Consider the following 20601-nt stretch of genomic DNA (forward strand, 5'->3'; position numbering starts at 1 on the left):
TCTCCTTGACTTCTTCTGAGAAGTCTCATGTCAGTCTGATTGGTTTTCCTTTGAATGTTATCTGTTTCTTCCCTCTTGTCAGCTCATTATTTTTTCCTTGTCTTGGATTCTTGGGAGCTTTACTGTTATGTGGCTTGATGTATTTTTCCTTTCATCATGGTAGTTTAATGTTCTTCTTGCTTCTTGTGTGTCTATTTTCAGCTCCTCTTCATGTTTGGGAAGTTCTCTTCAATTATTTCCTTGAATATGTTCTCTGTTCCTAGGTCTCTCTCCTCTCCTCCTGGGATTCCTATAACTCTTATATTTCCTTTCCTCATAGAGTCAGATAATTCCCGAAGTCTTTCTTTAATCATTTTCATTTGTACTTCTCTTTCCTTTTCTGTTTTGGTTCTTTTTATTTCTGTGGCTTCAAGAGTGCTTATTTATTCTTCTCTTTCATTTATTCTGTTTTCATTGCTTTTCCCAGGGTTCTTTAGCTCTTCCATTATTGATCTCCATCTCTGCATTTCCTTCACTTCCCTCTTTAGGGACTCAATTTCATTCTTCTCATCGTTGTTTACCTTAATGACTTCTGTCAGTTTTTTTTTTTAATCACAGCAGTTTTAAATTCTCTTTCTGGAAGGCTCAGAAGTTCTTCCAAGTCACTGTTGTCGCAATCTGGTAAGTGGTTTTCTTTTTGTGATATGTCTTTTTCCTGAGGATTTGCTTGGTTGCATGTAGTTTTTCTTCTCCCTGCTGCTTGTTTTCTAATTTGTCCTATGTATTGGGACACTGTGTCGCTGGTATTGGCCAGCATCTTTTTGGTGTGCTCTTTCTGGGATGTCGGAAACTAGTGGTCCAATCAAGTCAAAGACTGCTATGTCTGATTTCCGGTAGGGCAGGTACTGTGATTATCTTAGTGGTCACTGTCACAGACAGTCTCCTCCCTCTGTATTTGTTTAATTCCAAGGAGGGTCTTATGGTCCCACAGTCTTCCCTGTGTTGGCACCATCACCCACTGGGCTCCATACCACTGATCCCCCTCTGGGCTCAGACTGGTGGCCAGACCGGGCCTGGCTTGTGGGGGATTTTCAACTCACAGGCTTGTGGGTCTTTTCAGCTCACCTCTGGCTGTGGGCGCAGCCCTTTCCCAGCTCCACACAGTCTAGATGTGTTGTGAACACACCAAATCTAAGATCTAAGATGGGGAGTCGGGAGGGCACTTCCAGTCAGCCTGTGGTTTGCCCCAGTGCTGACTGGATCCCTCGCTGGGCTCTGGTGGCTAGATGGGGATTGGCTTGTGGGGCTTTTCAGCTCACCGCTGGCTGGGAGCACAGCCCTTTCCCAACTCCACACAGTCTAAGCGTGTTACAGACACACAAAATGTCACTGATCTAAAATGGCCAGTCAGAACAGCACTTCCATGCACCCTCAATCTGCCCCGGTGCTGATTGGATCCCCCTCTGGGCTCAGATGGCCAGATGGGGACAGGCTTGTGGGGGCTTTTCAGTTCACCTCTGTGGGCACAGCCCTTTCCCAGCTCCATGCAGTCTAGGTGTGTTGCAGACACACTCTCTGTAATATCTAGTACCTGATTGAGCCACCCTTCTTTATTGTCTGGGACCAAGCAGCATGTTGTATCACAAACCAGGAGTAATCTGAAACTGGTCTCTGTGAACAGAGGGCAAGGAGAGACTGAAGGAAAAGGCAGACCACTCCATATTGGTAGGTGGCAGTTTTAATAATTAATTTAGAAGCCTTGTCCTTCCCAACCTCCATCTTTAAAATTTGATATAGAGGCTTTAACTGGGCTTACGCATGTGCACTATCCAGATTTTTTTTCATCTCAGCAAATGTTCTTGGGCAGTTTCTATGAGCTAGAAAGGCAAGTGGAACCTACATTCCCCATGGTGCAGGAGTGGGGTGAGGATCATTATTGCCCATGTCCAGCTCCCAGGTCAACACAGCAAGAGGACAGGGAGAGAAAAAGCATCAGAAGTTCACTCTACTCTTGAGACCATTGATCTCTGAATGGAAAGGAATATTTCTGTTATTCAGAGTTTTAGTTTCTTGCTTATATATTTTTTGATATTTAAATCATTGTCTTTTCAAGTGCCATTCCTGCTATCATCCTTCTAATTCTCTCTTCCTCCTTTGTTGAATGTTAACTGTATCAGCTCCTACTGTGTCCACAGCATCTAGAGTGCTGTGAGGAGCCCATCATTTTCTTTTACTTTAGGAATTCTTACCCTTATGACAGAATTGCTCATTCATTTTATTGATTTTCACTGGATTTTCAGCTCTTTGTATTAGACAATTAGCAAGGGACTCACCCATGAAGAAATTGACATGTTTCATAGGGACAGATGCTAGTGCAATAGGGAATAGATGGAGAATAAATTTTCTTTTCAAATTTTTTTAGTGTGATAAAATGCATAGGACATAAAATTTACCTTCTTACCCACCTTGAAGTGTACAGTTCAGTGGTATTAAATACTTTCATAATGTTGTGCAACCATCACCACCATGCATCTTCATGATTCTTTTCACCTTGTAAAACTGAAATTCTCTACCCATTAAATGGTAACTTCCCATTTCCCTCTCCCTACCCATGCCACCATTCTAACTTCTGTCTCTCTGATTTTATAAGTGGAATCATACAGTATTTATCTTTTTCCACTTATAATATCCTTAAGGTTCATCCATGTTGTAGCATGTATCACAGTATCATTCCTTTTAATGAGTGACTAATATTCCATTGTATATAGATAGAAGAAAAATTTCTAAGTACTCAGTTAAGTGGTGAATATTTTTAATATTACATATTTTGCTTCCCTTGTAGTCTCATGTATTTTGGAACTCAGATAATGACTCTTCTTATTAATAAGGGTTCCTTTTCATTTAAAAATTTAAAAGTTGAGGCTTTGCCCCTAATTCTACCCTGAATGGTTTACAATGTTTTCTGGTCTCTTTCGTAAGTGTGCTTTTATGTGGTAGCCATCTCAGTGTAAAAATTAACCTTTTTTTCACTTAACATATGTCTTAAACTTTTTCTTATTGTTGCTTTTTAATTTTAATAAACATTTTTTGACAGTTGCAGAATTATGAGGACAGTTATTTTAAAGAAAACATACAAAAACTTACATAGCATCAAAATATAGAATTCTACTCTGCTACCTTGTGGCTTCTGTGAATCTGTACAAGAGTAGGACTTTATTAAATATAGATGTACATCAACCACTGAACAAATGTCTATAAGAAAAGTCCCTTGCTGGCCACTAGGATATAAATGTTAACAAACCTGTCTCTTTTCCCACAGAACTTGAAGTTAAATGGGAGAGATAGAAGCAAATAAATAATACAAAGAAGAAAAAAATCATGGAGGATCAAGCAGGAAAGGGTGGTCAGGAAGAGTTTTATAGCAATGCCCTATGAGGAAAGAGTAAATGTTTACCATCAGTGCATAGAACAGAGTGGTAAAATGAGGGGAGTATATATAATATAGTATTTCAGGGAATTATGTTATAACCTACACTCATTGACATTGAACAGTTCACAAAATATATCGTTAAGTGCAAAAAAGCAGATTGAAGAGCAATATAATGACATTGATGTGAAAAAAATTAAGCCATTCATGTGTGTGTGTATGTATATGTGTATTTATGTGTGTGTATGTTTATAAACACAGCAAAAGTTATGGCAGTACTTACACCAAATTAGTAACATTGGTCACCTCTGGAAAATGGGTGGAGAGGTAGAGTAATAAAGGAAGACTCTGTTTATGGCTTGTATGTTTTGATAGGTTATTTTTAATTATTATGTGTGTTATTAAATATAATGAGGAAATAATGAATGCATAATAAATGAAGCCAAGGGACCATTGTTCTACTATGTAGTTATCATTCTGTAAGTCAGTAATTTGTAAAACTTATTTGGATTTTTTCCAAACATTGATATTAATCTGGGATGTCATATAGATCCTGGGATGTTAGCAATTAAAAATTGAAAGGTAAGATGTTAAATTTTCCTGCTTTTTGATTATGTATTTTATTTTTTTCTATAAGAAACTAATAGTTGTTATAGTTAGTAAATGGGGTTTTTGTTTTGTCTTGTTTTTTCAGAAAATACTGAACACTGGAACAGGAAAGGGTGGTCAGGAAAGATCCCCATATATGGTGAATTGGGCACTCTCATGCATAAATGATGAGATTATAACTTGAATCATTTGTTTTGGAGAGAGATTTGGTATCACATGTCAAGAGTCTATGAAAATGATCACAACTTTTGACCTAGTAATTCTGCTTCTAAGAATTTGCCCTATAAAATAAACTTAGAAAATCATGTAAAAATATTATCAGAGCATTATTTATAATGAGGAATTAAAAATGACTTTAATTCTTATATTCCATTTGATGAAATATAAAAGTCATAAATATGTTCAAGAGGATTATTAAATTACATTAGAAAAGACTTGATAAGAAAAAGCCCTTTCTCATTTAGCTGTAACCTCACAGAGGTGTAGACTACTTTTACTTCTATTGCTGTGATTAGTTTTGCTTGTATTTAAATTTATATGTACTCTTTTGTTTCTCTTTTTTCACTCAGTATAGCATTTGAGATTTATCCATATCGGTGTGTGTATCGGTACTTTTTATTGCTACATAGTTATTCCAGTATATGAATATAACACAATTTATCCATTTCTTTATTGATAGACATTTGTTTCCAGTTTGGGGCTATTATGAATAAAGCATACTTGTTCATATCTCTTGGTGAACATATGTACTAATTTCTCCTAGGTACTTATTTAGGACTAGGATTGCTGTACCATATGGTGAATATATGTCTAACTTTATAAGAAACTGTCAAGGTATTTCCCACACCATCCCAGTATGCAGTCCCACCAGCAATGAATAGAATTCCAGTTAATCCATATTCTTGCCAATGCTTTATATTTATAATCTAATTGTAACCATTTTGGTCAATAGATAGTGATTTTACCTTGTGTTTTTTATTTATGTTTAAGTGCTTTTGGTTTTATTGTTCATACCATTTGAATTAATAATTCCAATTTTGAGACATTTTCCAAAAGGCGTAATCTGAGATATTGCTGCATACCTTATAATAGCCAAATGTGGGAAATAACCTAAATGTCAGGTATAAGGACAATGGTTACATAATTTATGATACATTTATAATGATAAAATATACAATTATTCAAAATTATCTAAAATAAAAGGACATAAAATTGTACTAAGGACATGATATTAACTGTAGAAAAATGTGTATATTAAAATAGACCAGCTAAATTGGACATTTGGTGGTGGGTGTGGTGTGAAAAAAAAATGTATGCCTGAAACCTATACAGTGTTGTAAAGTTACCTAAATAAAAAGAGAAAAAAAACTTTAAAAATGAAATAGACCAGGTTTACTTCAAAGAAAGTTCTTTGTTTCTTTTTTTCCCCACTGTAATTGTATTACATTGGTTTACAGCACTGTATGTGATTTAGGGGAATAGTTTCACACCTCTTCAGATGTATGTTACCACACAACACTCACCACCAAAGCAGCCACATAGCATTAGGCCCCCTCTCCCTTCTTCCCTACCTCCACTTTCCCCCTCTATTAACCTCAGTTCTAAGGTCATGTTTCTAGGGTTTGTTTTGGTTCAGTTTTGTCAATTCCTTTGTTTTGTTTCTCTACAACTCACATCAGTGAACTCATCCAGTGTTTGCCTTTCTCCTTCTAACTTATTTCACAAAGTATAACCACCTCCAGTCCCATCCTAATTGTTGCAAATGGCAAGGTTTCTTATCTTTTTATAGTTGAGTAGTGTTTCACTGTGTATGTATACCATGTCTTCCTAATCCACTCCTCTGTTCTTGGGCACTTAGGTTGTTTCCATAACTTTGCTATTGTAAATAGTGCTGCAGTAAACACAGGAGGCCATATATAACTTTAAATTAGTGTTTTATGTTCTTCGGATAAATACCAAGGAGTGGATTTCTGGATCATATGGTATATCAATTTTTAATCTTTTGAGAAATCTCCATGCAGTTTTCCATTGGGGCTACACCAGTCCCCCCAACAGTGTTCTGGGACTCATTAAAAATGTTTATTTTTAACAAAATTGGAAGGAAACACACCAAAACATCTTTGAATAGTGGTACTATATAATTTTCTTCTTATCCTGGTTTTTCCCCAGGTGATCATGTGCTCATTTTAGAATATCACAAAATATAAATAAACTTTATTTATTTATTTTAAGCATTATTTAAAAGATTTTCCAGATTTGATGTTCTATAATGCTTTCTCCACATAATTTTCTCTGCAACATGTAAAATTGCTGTTGATTTTCTTTTAATATTTTATTTCTGTTGCTGTTTTTACTCAAAGTATGAATTGCATAAAAAACAAACTCTCCTATTATTTCTTCTTGTGAATGCCTGATGTTGCAACATCTAGTCCAGGACAGAAGATAAAATAGAACGATTCAAGAAAGCAGTTGAATACTATTCGGTCACAACCAAACTCTCTCCACTGCCAGTGGGTCCCTCCTCCTTTCTAGGTAAGGTTTCCATCTAATCCCAAGATGCTCTATCCATAGAGAAAATTGAGTTAGCCCTTTAGAAACTCCTAGGCCACAGTGGAATCACTTTTTGTATTATACAATCCTAGAAGTCATTCCTGTTTGCTAGACATTCACATTTTGATTTCCATATACCAAGAAAGATGACATGAGATAGGGCCCTGATTTCTTGAGTTTATAGGTGGGGTCCAGTGCTGTTTCCTTAGGTTAGGCTTCTCCTGGCACTACCCTTCATTATGGTCTGGTATATGTAAAATAACTGTTTTGGGGGTCAGACCTGAGATTGAATTCTACCTCTGCTCTTACTAACTATGTGATCTTGGTAAATCACATTTGTATGAGATATGGCTTATGATACCTACTTTACTGGGTTGTTACCAGATGAAATAATTTATGTAAGCTTCCTGACATGGCACATAGTACCTATTCAATAAATTGTAACTTATCTATTAATAATATTTTTTACAGGTGATATGGGGTTAGCCGAACATAGTAAAATTACTAGGATTTACTTAAATATTTTCCTTTCTCTTTGCTTCAGGTTTTCGAAATAATCGACTTGGAAATCATCCCCTTCCACGAAATCAAATGGGCTCTATCACTGCTGGAAAACCAATGGTAGCTATCTTAGAAGAGAACTAAGACCATTTGTTAGCATTAGACTCCGGTTACTTCTGATTTTTATAATCTCAGTTAAGGAGTTAGGGTGATTCAGTATAATCAGAATGTCAGGGCTATATATACCCATGTCATGGTCTCAACCGGAGGTTGACCAACTATGTAAAGAAAACATCCAAATCAGTAACCAGTATGGTACTGTGAAGGTAAATTAGCTAATGTTAGAAATCATACTGGAAGACATGAATTGATTCATTGTCCTGACTCTAGAGGATGCTCTCCATACATCACTGTTAGAATTATTTTTTGTTATTATCAGTAGGTGTTTTTATATCCCAATAGTCCCTGCAACTGGTATCATCAATTAGGCTACAACTTATAAGTGAATCATTTGGAGCCTAGTAAGATGTTAAACAGCTTTTCTCTCTGTTTTATCCTTTAGTTTTCTCACCATATGCCCCAGAAAATGAAATATCCACCATCATTCCCAATGGGACCCAACTCTTCTCTTCTCTTCTCCCCACAAGTTTTGGGGGAATCACATACATTTTCTGAGAATCCCATGCTACAGGATAGCCACTTTACCAATTGGGCTGTCTCTTATGACTCCTCTGCATCCCAGTTTCCCAGTTATCTGACTTCTAAAGCCTCACTTCCTTTGGCACCAGACTCTTCCCACTCCTCTTCTTCTGATGGTGATGAGCCAAATGGAGCCAGCTCTGAGTAAGTATCTGTATACATTCCCAGGGGAACAGACTTCAGAAAGCATCTGTATTCTTTTGTGGGTAACTTGGAAAGGGAATGAGGGACGTGTAAGTTCCTGGCTGTTCTGTGCAGCTTTGTTCTTAAGAAGGAAAACTTGGGCCTCCCCTGCTGGCGCAGCAGTTGAGCACTGGGCTGAGAAGCTGCCTGCAGCCTCTGCAGCGCATGTTCGAACCCTGGCCACCAGCAAGGGTCCCACATGGTGTACAGACCTCTCCCGACGCGCCCACTGCTCCCCTCAGCAGTGTGTTTCGTCGGTCTTCCTGTTCTGTTCTCCGCTCTGGCTCTGATGAATTCTCTCACTCTCCCGCGCTTCTGACTGTACCCAGTGCTTGTATAAATAAATAAATAAATCTTTAAAAAAAAAAAAAAAAAAAAGGAAGGAAAACTCTATGCTTGACCATTTCGTGTTCATTTTGATGCAGTATAGATGGTAATTTTCAGATACCCAGTTTACTGAGGGAAAAGGCAGTATAGCAGCTAGTTAAGGAAGCTCTAGTATGGGTATGCTATATATCATGGCTATCATTTCCCAATTTGTGTGTGTGTATGTGTGTGTAGATTGATTATAAAAATAAAAATGAAAATAATTTAAAGAGTTGAGGTATTGAAATAATTCTATTGCTTAGTAACTAAAGATTCTGAGAATTAAAATAGTGGGATTTTGTAGTAGCTCATTTGTTCTTAGATTATTCCTCCAAGCATATTATTCTTGGGAAAGAGAATTGCTTGGAAATTTCAATTATAATTGTTTTCTTAGAACATAAGCAGACTCTTACACATGGCCTCTTGCAAGGTGGAAAGGATTCAGAATGGTCCCCATGACTTTTGATCACTTTGATTTATGTCAGACAAAAGAAGCCAGGAGGGCAGTGATGGCCACCAAGAGGACAGGTGTCAAATCCAATACTAACCCAGTTTTCTAACTTCCAGAGGGTTTGTAAGATTCCTTGGAATCAGAATAGATATATTGAATTGGAATGTCTTTCTCTCTTCCTTTCTCTCTTCTACACTGTGTTTCTGAATTTTTTAGCCACCTCACAGAAAAACTTCAGCAGCAGCCTGGATGGGAGGATCCAAATGGTGATAGAGGATCCTGGGTACATCCCATTGATGCTGGAGTTTCAGATGTCAGCCTGGGTGATGGTGAACCCCATATCCCATCTCTGCTGTCTATGTCTACAAGGAACCACATGGACGTCACCATTCCACCTTTACCTCCAGTAGCACCAGAAGTCTTACGGGTTGCTGAACATAGACACCGAAGGGGTCTTATGTACCCCTATATCTACCATGTCCTCACTAAGGTGAGAAAGTACGTTGGTACCTACCTCCCAGCTTTTAACATTGTACTTCAGACTTCCTAGAATTGTAAGGTACTAGAGAAAATTCTTACTGTTAGTATCTGATGGGAGATAAAAGAAGAGCAAATGTACTGAGGGCCCTAGAAGAGTAATTGTAAGATTTTGAAGAAGATATTGCACCAAGTTGGTGGACTGTTGTTTAGGATGGACACCATCTATAAAAGAGGCGTTATGTCCTTGTTCTGTACTTCTTCTTCTGAGCTGTTCCCCTCTTCTAGTCTCACCATATGAATTCATCCCTGAAATAAATGTCAAAGATGGACTTCCCCATTTAGTCTGCTGTAATCAGTCATACAAAAGACTTTAAAAATAGAATATTGTTTTTAAGCTGACTGTGGTTAGCCAGGTTATATCTTCTTTTTAGTCTGAAGCTGTATAAATACATGTAGAAAATTTAGCAGCTAGGCTATAGTTATTACTACTTCTCCTCAGCTCATTTCCAAACCTTGAGGTAACTCATTTTCTTCTTTCCCTTGGTACATTTTCTTGTTAGGGTGAGATTAAGATCCCTGTATGTATTGAGGATGAGTGTAACATGGAGCTGCCTCCAGCTGCTCTCCTATTCCGGTCAGCTCGTCAGTATGTGTATGGAGTCCTTTTCAGTCTGGCAGAAACACAGCGGAAAATAGAACGCCTGGCCATACGGCAGCGACTGCCTATGGAAGGTAAATGTAATTGCTTTGATAGTTCTCTAAAAGCTTGACAAAGAACAAAAATAACTATGTGAGTATACCATCCTTTTGACTATGAAGCAGTCTTTGAAAAAAATGCATAATTCACCAGAGTACATGTGGGTATAGGAAATGTGTTAACTTAAACTCCAGTTCTTTAATTATTAACCATTCAGAGTAACTTATAAGAACCATCCTGGACTTAGAAATGTAGAGGCGTATCTGACAGTCTGTCCTTGGTGAGATTATTGTTTTGGGATTTGATCCTAGAGGTAGTTGGAACCATTGAAATGTTTTAAGTTGCAGAGTGACATGGATTTGAAATGAACACAGTCAATCACTGTGTTCAAAGAACCTTGAGATTTTTAAAAAGGCATATTTTCCTTTTTTTCCCTTTTTTTTAGACATATTTTTCACTAGCCTGAAAAGATAGACACTTTTCACTATTCTTACTAAATTCAAATAAAAGCCCAGAATGTTGAATATAAAATAAGCAACAGACACTGTAAAAGGTAAAGAGGAGGCAAACTGGCTAAGGACCTTGGTATCCAAGGAATGACACACTTTTGTGTTCCTTAAGTTTTCTTTTTACCTAATATATCTCAGACTGGATGTGGGACAACCTGGCAGACCAGAAATACCAACAGGCACAGATCAATAAAAGCCCTAAGAAGAGCCTGCTCTCTCTAACTAAAGTGCCCAAAAGTAACAATCAAACAACACAGAAAATTTTTAGATAATGACCACTCTACTCTTAGCCAATGCCACAGAGAAACTGTGGTCCACAACCACCAGCAAGTCAAATGAAGAATCTAGATTGCCACCCTTGCCAGACTATAACAAGGTATAGTTCCAGCTGGGGAGGTGTTAAATAAGACTGGGTAGGGATGCAGAAAACTCTCACTTGACAATTGTAATACAGTGTCTCCCTTCAGACCACAAGAGGGGTATCAGAGAAGACCTGCTAAGACATAAGATTTAAATAATATTCAGTAAGTGTTTTAAAATAATACCCAAAATGTCTATATATCAATTGAAAATTCCTCATCATACCAAGAACCAGAAAGATTTCAAACTGACCAGGGAAAGAAAATCAATAGATACCAATGTTGAGAAGACACAGATATTTGAATTACCTGACAAGAATTTCAAAGCATAGCAAGGCAGACTTCTCTTGTCTCACCCGCACTGCCCTCAGCAGTGTATTTCGTTAGTCTGCCTGTTCTGTTCCCCACTCTGTCTCTGGTGAATCCTCTCAGCCTCCCACACATGTGGCCTGTACCCCAGTTCTTGTATAAATAAATAAATTTTAAAAAAAGGAATTTCAAAGCTGCCATCATAAAAACACTGTATGCAAGAACTGGGGTGTAGGCCAGAGGTGCATTGTGGCCTCCAGCTGCCAGCTCTGTGAATAGAAAGTCTTAATAAAGAAATAAAAGATAGAAAGACTAGAAGTGACTAACAAAAAAATGCAATAACTAAAAAATAGTGATGTGTTAAATTGCAAATTGTAGACAACAGAGAGAATAGTCATTGACCTTGAAGACTGAACAGTATAAATTATCAAATCCAAGTAACATAAAATAGAAAAAAATGAACAGTGACTAGTAGGTCGATGACAACATATATTTCTGTCTTCAGAGTCCCAGAAAGAAACATAAAAGAGGGTGGGACTGCCAGAGTATTCAGAGAAATAATGGCTGAAATATTCCCAAATTCAGCACAAATATAAGTCCACAGATTCAAAAACTGAGTAGATTACAAACAATATGAACTCAAGGAAATCTATGCCAGGATGCATTATGGTCATAACTTGGAAAGCTAAAGATAGAAAATTATTGAAAGGCGACAAAGAGAAATGACACTACCTATTAGGAGAAATATAACATGAATAGCAGCTGATTGCTTATCAGAAGACATGAAGTCCTGTTTTTTTAGATGTTCTCTCAACACTCAGGCAAGATAGTGGCAGAGTGAAGATTTAGGCTCACCTACTCCTTATACTCTCCCTCCAGTGCAACAGAACAAAGCCAATAACTCTTAAAGGTAAGATAGAGGGTATTGTATACTGGGAGCAACATCCATAAGGGAGGGCCCTAGCACAGTGATCAGCCAGCTGTCAGCCATGAAAGATAGGTTATAAGCCAGTAGCTGTGAGAGTGAGAGCCAGGCTACTGCCAACTTCTAGTCATCAGCTGCAGGAATCCAGCCTCCAGCATTCATTACAAGCCCTGCCTTCATCCTCCAGCTGCCAACTCCGTGAATGAGAGTCAGGTTGCTCCTGGCCCATAGTTGCAACCTTTAGAACCCAGCCTCCAGCTACCAGCTTCGAGAGCACAGCCAGCTCCCCTTGACCTCCAGCAACCTGCTATAGAAGTCCAGCCTCCACCTGAGAGAACACTGACACTTCAACCACTAGTTGTGGGAGCCTAGCTGCCAGCCAGGAAGCCAATGACAGGACCTGTGTCCCACTGGTTATAGCTCACAGAGTAGCTTCAAAGAGAGATTTGAGGTGTGACCCTGTAGATAGCAGTGGGATTGATTATCCTTTGGACAGCAGAGAGCAGTACAAAATTCAACAGGTTGGACACTAAAGAGTGTCACCACATTAAACAATCCAGTCAAGAAATGGGCAGAAAAACTTAAAAGACATTTCTCCAAAAAAGAAATGCAAATGGCCAACAGGCATATGAAAAAATGTTCAACATCCCTGATAATCAGGGAAATGCAAATCAAAACCACATTGAGATACCACCTTACAACAGTAAGAATGGTGCATATCAAAAAAAAAACTAGCAACAACAAATGTTGGCAAGGATGTGGTGAAAAAGGAATTCTCCTACATTGCTGGTTAGAGTGCAAACTGGTCCAAGCACTATGAAGAGCTCTCTGGAGGTTCCTCAGTCTACTAAAAATGGAGTTATCATATGGCCCAGCAGTTCCACTCCTAGGGATCTATCCAAAGGACACAAAAACATTGATTAAGAAAAAGTACCTATACCCCTATGTTTATTGCAGTGCTATTTATAATAGGTAAAACCTGGAAACAACCTAAATGTCCAAAAATAGATGACTGGATCAAGAAGATGTGGTATATATACACAATGGAATACTATTCAGCAATCTAAAAAGATAAACTCATGCCATTTACAGCAACATGGATGGAGCTAGAAGGAATTAGGCTCAGTGAAATAAGTCAAAAAGAAAAAGAAAAATATTGGATGGTTTCCCTTATAGGAGGAATATAGGGGAACCAAATAAGACATCAGGGGAAAAATAATAATACAAAACAAAAAAGACAATTATAAATCAGAGACATCCTGCAGGGGAAGAGGAGGAAGAGGGGTCAGATGAAGGGAGGGAGGAGCACAGGGGACTGTGGTGATGGTGCATGGGTGCATTGGTGAAGGAAATTCAAGGGGGACTATACCTGGGGACAGGGAAGCAAACATTGTTTAAAAATGAACAATGATGTAAAAAATAAAAAATAATAAAAAATGTTTCACTACACTGAATAGAGGGGTGTGGAGAGAGGAACTGGAGGTCATGGTTAGAGTAGAGCGCAACGGTAGCAGGGCTGTTGGCCTAACCAGGGAGTATGGTGAGGAGGGAGCAGAAGTTGTGTAGAGGCAAACACCCTTGAAGGATGGATGGGAAAGCCTTGTGGATCGGCTGTGGTGCTCAACACCAGCTGAGTTCATGGTAGAGATAATGGTAGAGCAAGTATTCTGATCTGCACTCCCCATCTCCTAAGAGGATTTGTCAGATATACTGAGAGGACAGGGACTGCTGAGTATCTCATCCCAAACCCCTGAGAGGAGGGAATATAGGGAGAGGTTAAAACAGGAGACATCCCCACCCTAACTTATACATAGTAATTTCTAGACTCTTTCCAAACCCCTACACCACCCTGTTGGCTCAGTAACTGCAAAATGGATCCCAGTATGTATGAAAGTCAACAAAGACCAAAATAAAATCGAACTATCCACAGCACCAATTGTGGGAAAAATAAAATAGTTTAACTCCTTAAGCTATTGATGAAGTTATAAAAAACAGTAATAAAATAGAGAAACTATAAATAGCAAAATAACAGTAAGATAGCAAATATATATATATATGTGTGTGTATATATATATATATATATATATAAAATACATGGAAATACAAGTCCTCTAGAGAGCATAACATCACAGAATGAGAACAACTCTCCAAAATTCATATGCAAAAATATGGAATTGGGCCTCCCTGGTGGCGCAGGGGTTAAAGTCTCAGTGCTATCAAGGTATATCAGTCCCCAGCCACTGCTCCTCTCAGTAGTGTATTTTAGTAGAACTGCCTGTTCTGTTCCCCACTCTGTCTTTGGTGAGTCTCCTCACCCACCCACCTGTGGCCTATACCGCAGTTCTTGTATGAATAAATAAATGAAAATAAATCTTTTTTTAAAAAAAAAGAAATTATTCTTAACAAAGATGGAAGACTTTTTTTTTCCTTATCACATATAGAGTTCAGAATTGGCAATAATAAAAAAAGTCAAGGAGAGAGAAGAAAACTCAGAAATACAGAAGATTTCAGAAAAGCTAATTAAAGAAAAACAACTAAATTTAGGAAAACAAATTAATGAGCTCAGAAATAAAATCAATGACCAGAAGATAGTCATTGAATCATTAAATTAGAAAATAACAGAAATTCACAAAGTGAAGAACATAATACATGAAATCAAAGTCTCTAGAGTAAATTATGGGGGTAAAATCAAATGGAGGATTGAATCAGTGACCTTGAAGATAATAATGCACTAAAGGACCCAACTGGAAGGAGAGAAATGAGATATAATAGAAATGGAGAGGCAATTTGAGAACTATCCAACACCATTAAAAAAGCCAACATAAGAATAATGAGTGTCCCCAAAGGGAAAGACAGAGAGCCTAGGAAATAATAGAAGAAAATTCTGTAACTAAGAGAAGGAATTAAGTACACAAATTCATGAAGCTAAAGAACACCTGGTTTCCTAAATTTGAAGAGACCTACACCAAGACACAGTAGTGAAAGTAGCAAGAGTCTAAAACAAAGAAAGAATATTGAAGGGACGAATCAACATGGCAGTGGGGAAACGCTGTAAGTCCCCCCATTTAAAAAAAAAAAATAGGAAAAGCAGCAGATCCCTGTGAGAAACAGGACATGGAAGTTAAATGGGCGACTGCGACTCTGGCAAACTGCCCGAAAAGGAAAGTTGCCATAAAAGAGGATGAGAAGAGAGGAAAGCTCAGAACCCTGCTACCCTCCCCCACCCACAAAGCCACCACACTCCAACCAAAAGAAAGGAGAAAACAAAAAACAAGAACAAACTACAGATCAAGCGGGACAGTGAGTGGAAAGGAACTATTGTAGGCACTGCACCCCATGCACGGGAACTTTGGAGAACCTTGCGGGAATTGCCTCAGAGGTGAGCAAACAGCTCGGGTGCCATTAGAGGAAGATAAGGACTCCTTGGAGAGACCTACATAAAGCCCAAGGACAGCTGGTAAGCCTGTGCGGAAAGGTGTGCATGTACTCGAAAAGTATACGCTAAACGCTGCTGCCCAGGTCCCTGTGCCTGCGAACTAGATTCCTGGGGGAACATGCGGGAACTGTCACTGAGGTGAATGACCCTCACTGAGTGATGGCAAGACGCGCCATATTTAAGACAGTGAGCTTTGCGTCCGGACCTCACAAAAAAATGTGTGGAATTGAGTAAGGGTGTCCCCACAGTCAGAGGTGAGCCAAAATCCCGCACAAGCCAGGCCCTGTGACTTGCCACCAATTGGTGCCCAGAGGGGGATCCAGCCACTGCCAGTATAGACCTAGGGCACAGTGGAGTGTCTCCCAGACACGCCATATTTAAGACAGGGAGCTTTGAGTCCAGACCTCACCCATACTGTATGGAACTGAGAAAGGGCTGTCCCCACAGTCAAGTGAGCTGAAACCCCGCACAAGCCAGGCCCCACAACTGGCCAGCAGTTAGTGCCCAAACGGGGATCCAGCCACTGCCAGGCAGACCGACGGCGCAGGAGGGTACTCCCAGACACGCAGTCTTTAAGACAGGGAGCTTCATGTCTGGAAACTGTAGAACTGAGAAAGGGCTGTCCTGACAATCAGAGCTTCTGACATCCCAGATTGAGCTCACCAAAGAGATGCAGCCAGTACCAGTGACACAGTGTCCCAAGGCATAGGACAAATCAGAAAACAAGCAGCAGGGAGAAGAAAAACTACAAACAACCAAGAAAGAATATTGAAGGCAATGAAGGTGCAAAAGAAGATAACCTGTAAAGGTGTTCCATTCAGGCTTGCAACTGAATTCTCTGAAGAAATCTTACAGGCAAGGGGTTAAATGCCAGTACTATGAAGCTATTGGCAGCCATTACAGCATGAGTCTGATCCCCAGCCAGGGAGCTAACCCACAAGGCGCTGCAGACCTCTCCTGTTTTGCCCGCTGCTCCCCTCAATAGTGTCTTCCAATCAATATGCCTGTTCTGTTCCCCACTCTGTCTCTGGTGAATCCTCTCACCACCACCCGACCTCTGGCATGTACCCCAGCACTTGCATGCATGCATAAATAAAATAAATCTTTAAAAAAAAGAAGAAAAAAATCTTACAAGCAAGGAGAGGTTGTAATGATGATTGAAAATACTTAAAGATAAAAACTGCTAGCCAAAAACATTATATACTGCAAGTCTCTCCTTCATGAGGGAGAAATAAAGGTTTCCCCAGACAAACAGAAACTGAAGGATTTTGCAACCATCAGACTTACCCTATAAGAAATGTTGAAAGGAGCACTCCTACCTAAGCCAAAGCAAAAGAAAACTGCAAGAAAATAAATAGAACAGGCTGTAAAGATAAAATGGCAGTAGCACATTTTCATATATTAGTTACCATTCTAAATATTAATGGACTGAACTCACCAATCAAGAGGCAAACAGTCATGGGTTGAATCAGAAAACAACTTTCTGTTGCCTCCAGGAGACCATCTGGTCTCTAAAGATAAACACAGGTTCAAAGTAAACGGTCAATAAACAACCCTGTAAGTAAATGGTGACCAGAGAGAGGCAGGGAGGGTCATACTTATTTCACATAAAATGAACTTCCAGAGGTACTGGGACATAGCACAAGCAGTTCTAAGTGGGAAGTATGTAGCAATACAGGGTTACATCAAGAAACAAGAAATCACTCAAATAATTCTACCAAATATTCAAAGACAAACTAATACCTATACTTCTAAAACTCTTCCAAGAAATAGAAGAAGATGGAATGTTCCCAAACACATTCTGTTGGGAAAATCAGACTAGGGCAAAACAAAGAATTTACTAGTGAATGATAAAAATTATATGCTTGGGTTCCTCCTTGGTGGTGCAAGGGGTTAAGACGCAGCACTATGAAGCTATGTGCAGCCACTGCAGCATGAGTTTAATTCTTGGTCAGGGAGGTGACCCACATGGCACAGACCTCTCCTGACTCTCCCGCTGCTCCTCTCAGCAGTGTATTTCAGTAGATCCACCTGTTCTACTCCCCACTCTGTCTCTGGCGAATCATCTCACCCTCACACCTCTGGCCTGTACCCCAGTTCTTGTATGCATAAATAAATAAATCTTTTAAAAAGTCATGTTTGTATCAATAGATGCACGGGAGTTATTCAACATATTCCTATCCCATTTATGATAAAAACTTTTTCTAAGAATGGATAGAAGGAACATACCTCAACATTAAGTCCATGTATGCTAAACCCACAGCTAGCATTATATTCACTGTTGACAAACTGAAAGCTTTTTCTCTAAGACCAGTTTCACAAGGATGTCCACTCTCACCACTACTATGCAACACAGTATTGGAAGCCTTTGCCACAGTAATTAGGCAAAAGAAAGATATAACATGAATCTGAGAGAAAATAAAACTACTACTAATTGCAGATAACATGATTTTATGCATTTGGAAAGCCCTATTAAAACACTTACAGGTAATAAATAAATGCAGTAAAAAGGCAGGCTACAAAGTCAATATGCAGAAATCAGTTTCATTCCTATATGCACATAATGAACTAGAAGAGAAAAAATATCAAGAGAACAATCTCATTTACATTAGCTTCAAATATTAAAAAGGGAATAAACAATAAAAGACTTGAAAGACCTATTCAAGAAAAACACAAGCCATTGCTTAAAGAAATGGAAGACACAGGAAATGGAAAGATTCAATGCTCAAGGATTGGAAGAATTAACATAATATAAATATCTGTCTAAACCAAAGCAATATACAGACTCCGTGCAATCCCTATCAAAATTCCAATGACCTGCTTCAGAGAAACAAAGCTAACCACTATGGAGAGCTGTGTGGAGATTTCTGGACCTACTAAAGATAGAGCTTCCATATGATCCAGCAATTCCACTCCTAGGTATTTACCCAAAGGACACAGAAACATCAATTCCAAAGAACACCTGCACCCCTATGTTAATAGCAGCACTATTTACAATAGCTAAACTTTGGAAACAGCCCAAATGCCCAAAAATAGATGACTGGATCAAGAAGATGTGGTACATATATACCATGGAATATTACTCAGCATTCAAAAAAGATAAACACATGCAATTTGCAGCAACATGGATGGCTCTGGAAGGGATCATGCTCAGCAAAATAAGCCAAAAAGAAAAAGAAAAATACCAGATGGTCTCACTCATAGCAGGAATCTAGAAAACTTAAATAAGGGACCAGGAAAATGAATAACTATAAGAAAGTGAAAATCAAAATCAACAAAAACTATGAACCAGAGACACTTTTGGAGGGTAGGGGCGGGAGGGGAGGGATTGGGGTCAGAATGGGGGGTTGCAATTGTATGGGGATATAAAAATAAATTTATTATTTAAAAAAATAAATAAAAATAAAAATTTAAAAATAAATAAATAAATGGAACCACAAAAGACCCCAAGTAGCCAAAGCAATTTTGACCTAGTTGTCACACTTCCAGACTTCAAAGTATATTTTGAGACCATAGTAATCAAACATCATGGTATTGAAGTAAAAACACACAAACCAATGAATAGAATTGAAAGCCCCGAAATAAACCCACATTTGAAAGGATAGTTAATCTGTAAGAAAGAAATCAAGAGTATACAATGGAGAAAAGAAAATCTCTTCAACACATGGTGTTGGAAAAACTGGACAGCCAAATGCAGAAAAATGAAATGAGACCACTTTCATGTCATACATTATAATAAAATGGATTAAAGACTCAGGTATAAAACCAGAACCCAGTAAATACATAGAAGAAAGCATAGGCAAAATACTCCACAACATTGACTTAAGGAATGTCTTTGGGGACTCAGTACTAACAACAAGGAAAATAAAAAACACTGGGACTGCATCAAACTAAAAGGCTACTACACAGTGAAAGAAAACTATCAGTAAAACAAAAAGATACCCTGCTGAATGGCAGAAAATTTTTGCACACCATACATTCAGTAAGGGGCTAATAGCCACAATCTACATAGGACACCTACAACTCCATAAAAAGAGGACATAGAACCAAACAAAAAATGGGTAGAGGTGCTAAATAGACACTTCTCCAAAGAAGATATATAAATGGCCTACAGTTACATGAAAAAATATTAACATTGGGCCTCCCCTGGTGGTGCAGCAGTTGAGCGGTTGAGCCGGTTCCATCCCCAGCTGCTGGCTAGGGTCCCACATGGTGCGCAGACCTCTCCTGCTGCGCCCGCTGCTCCCCTCAGCAGTGTATTTTGTCAGTCTGTTCTGTTCCCTGCTCTGGTGAATTCTCTCACCCTCTCGTGCTTCCGAATGTACCCATTTCGTGTATAAATAAAAATAAATAAATAAATCTTAAAAAAAATGTTAACATCATTTATCATCAGGGAAATGCAAATCAAAACCACAATGAAGCACCACCTCACAACTGTGCGAATGACTCATATTGAAACAAGAACAAACAACAAAAGTTTCTGAGTGTGTGGAGAAAACAAAAGCCCTTGTACACTGCTGGGAATGCATACTGGCTCCATCCTCTGTGGAGAACCATATAGAGTTTTCTCAAAATATTAAAAATAAGTGTGGCATACGATCCAGTATTTCTACTCCTTGCCATTTATCCAAAGAATGAAAAAAAGAAACCTAATTCAAAGGGATTTGTGCACCTCTGTGTTCATTGTAGCAGTAATTTACAATAGCCAAGTATGGAAATAACTTAAGTGCCAAAGGACAGATCACTGGATTCAGAACATGTTATACTTATACTTGATAGAATATTATTCAGCTATTTAAAAAAATGACATCCTGCCATTTGTGACAACATGGATGGACTTGGTGGGGACTATGTTAAGAGAAATAAGCCAGAGAGAAAAAAGACAAATACCAAATGATTTCAATCATATGTGAAATATAGAGAAACAGAACTAAACCAAAACAAGGTCTAGAAATGGCTACAGAATTGAGGTGACTAGAAGGGGTGGGGATTTGAGCTAAATAGTGATAAGGCCTAATGATAAAAGGATTATGGGTGCTCTAGGGTAAGTGGGGTTAGTGATATATGTTCTGAGAAGCTATGAGCATATTCCTCTGAACCATATATAATAATGATGTAAAC

The 20601-nt window shown here is 38.6% G+C and overlaps 1 protein-coding gene across 4 annotated transcripts in view; it reads left to right on the forward strand.

Annotated features, from left to right (window-relative positions):
* The window catches only part of FAM120C (family with sequence similarity 120C), a 139773-nt gene that overhangs the window by 40591 nt on the left and 78581 nt on the right, over positions 1 to 20601 (forward strand). For all 4 annotated transcript variants that reach the window (XM_054695706.1, XM_037512349.2, XM_037512351.1 and 1 more), the window contains exons 5-9: positions 6445 to 6547; positions 7110 to 7186; positions 7629 to 7909; positions 8982 to 9255; positions 9806 to 9977. In XM_054695706.1, the coding sequence (XP_054551681.1) occupies positions 6445 to 6547; positions 7110 to 7186; positions 7629 to 7909; positions 8982 to 9255; positions 9806 to 9977 (907 nt within the window). The remainder of the gene's footprint in view (positions 1 to 6444; positions 6548 to 7109; positions 7187 to 7628; positions 7910 to 8981; positions 9256 to 9805; positions 9978 to 20601) is intronic.

Source organism: Talpa occidentalis, unplaced genomic scaffold (genome assembly GCF_014898055.3).
Source record: "Talpa occidentalis isolate TD23 unplaced genomic scaffold, MPIMG_talOcc4v2.1 talOcc4.15, whole genome shotgun sequence".
Taxonomy (NCBI): domain Eukaryota; kingdom Metazoa; phylum Chordata; class Mammalia; order Eulipotyphla; family Talpidae; genus Talpa; species Talpa occidentalis.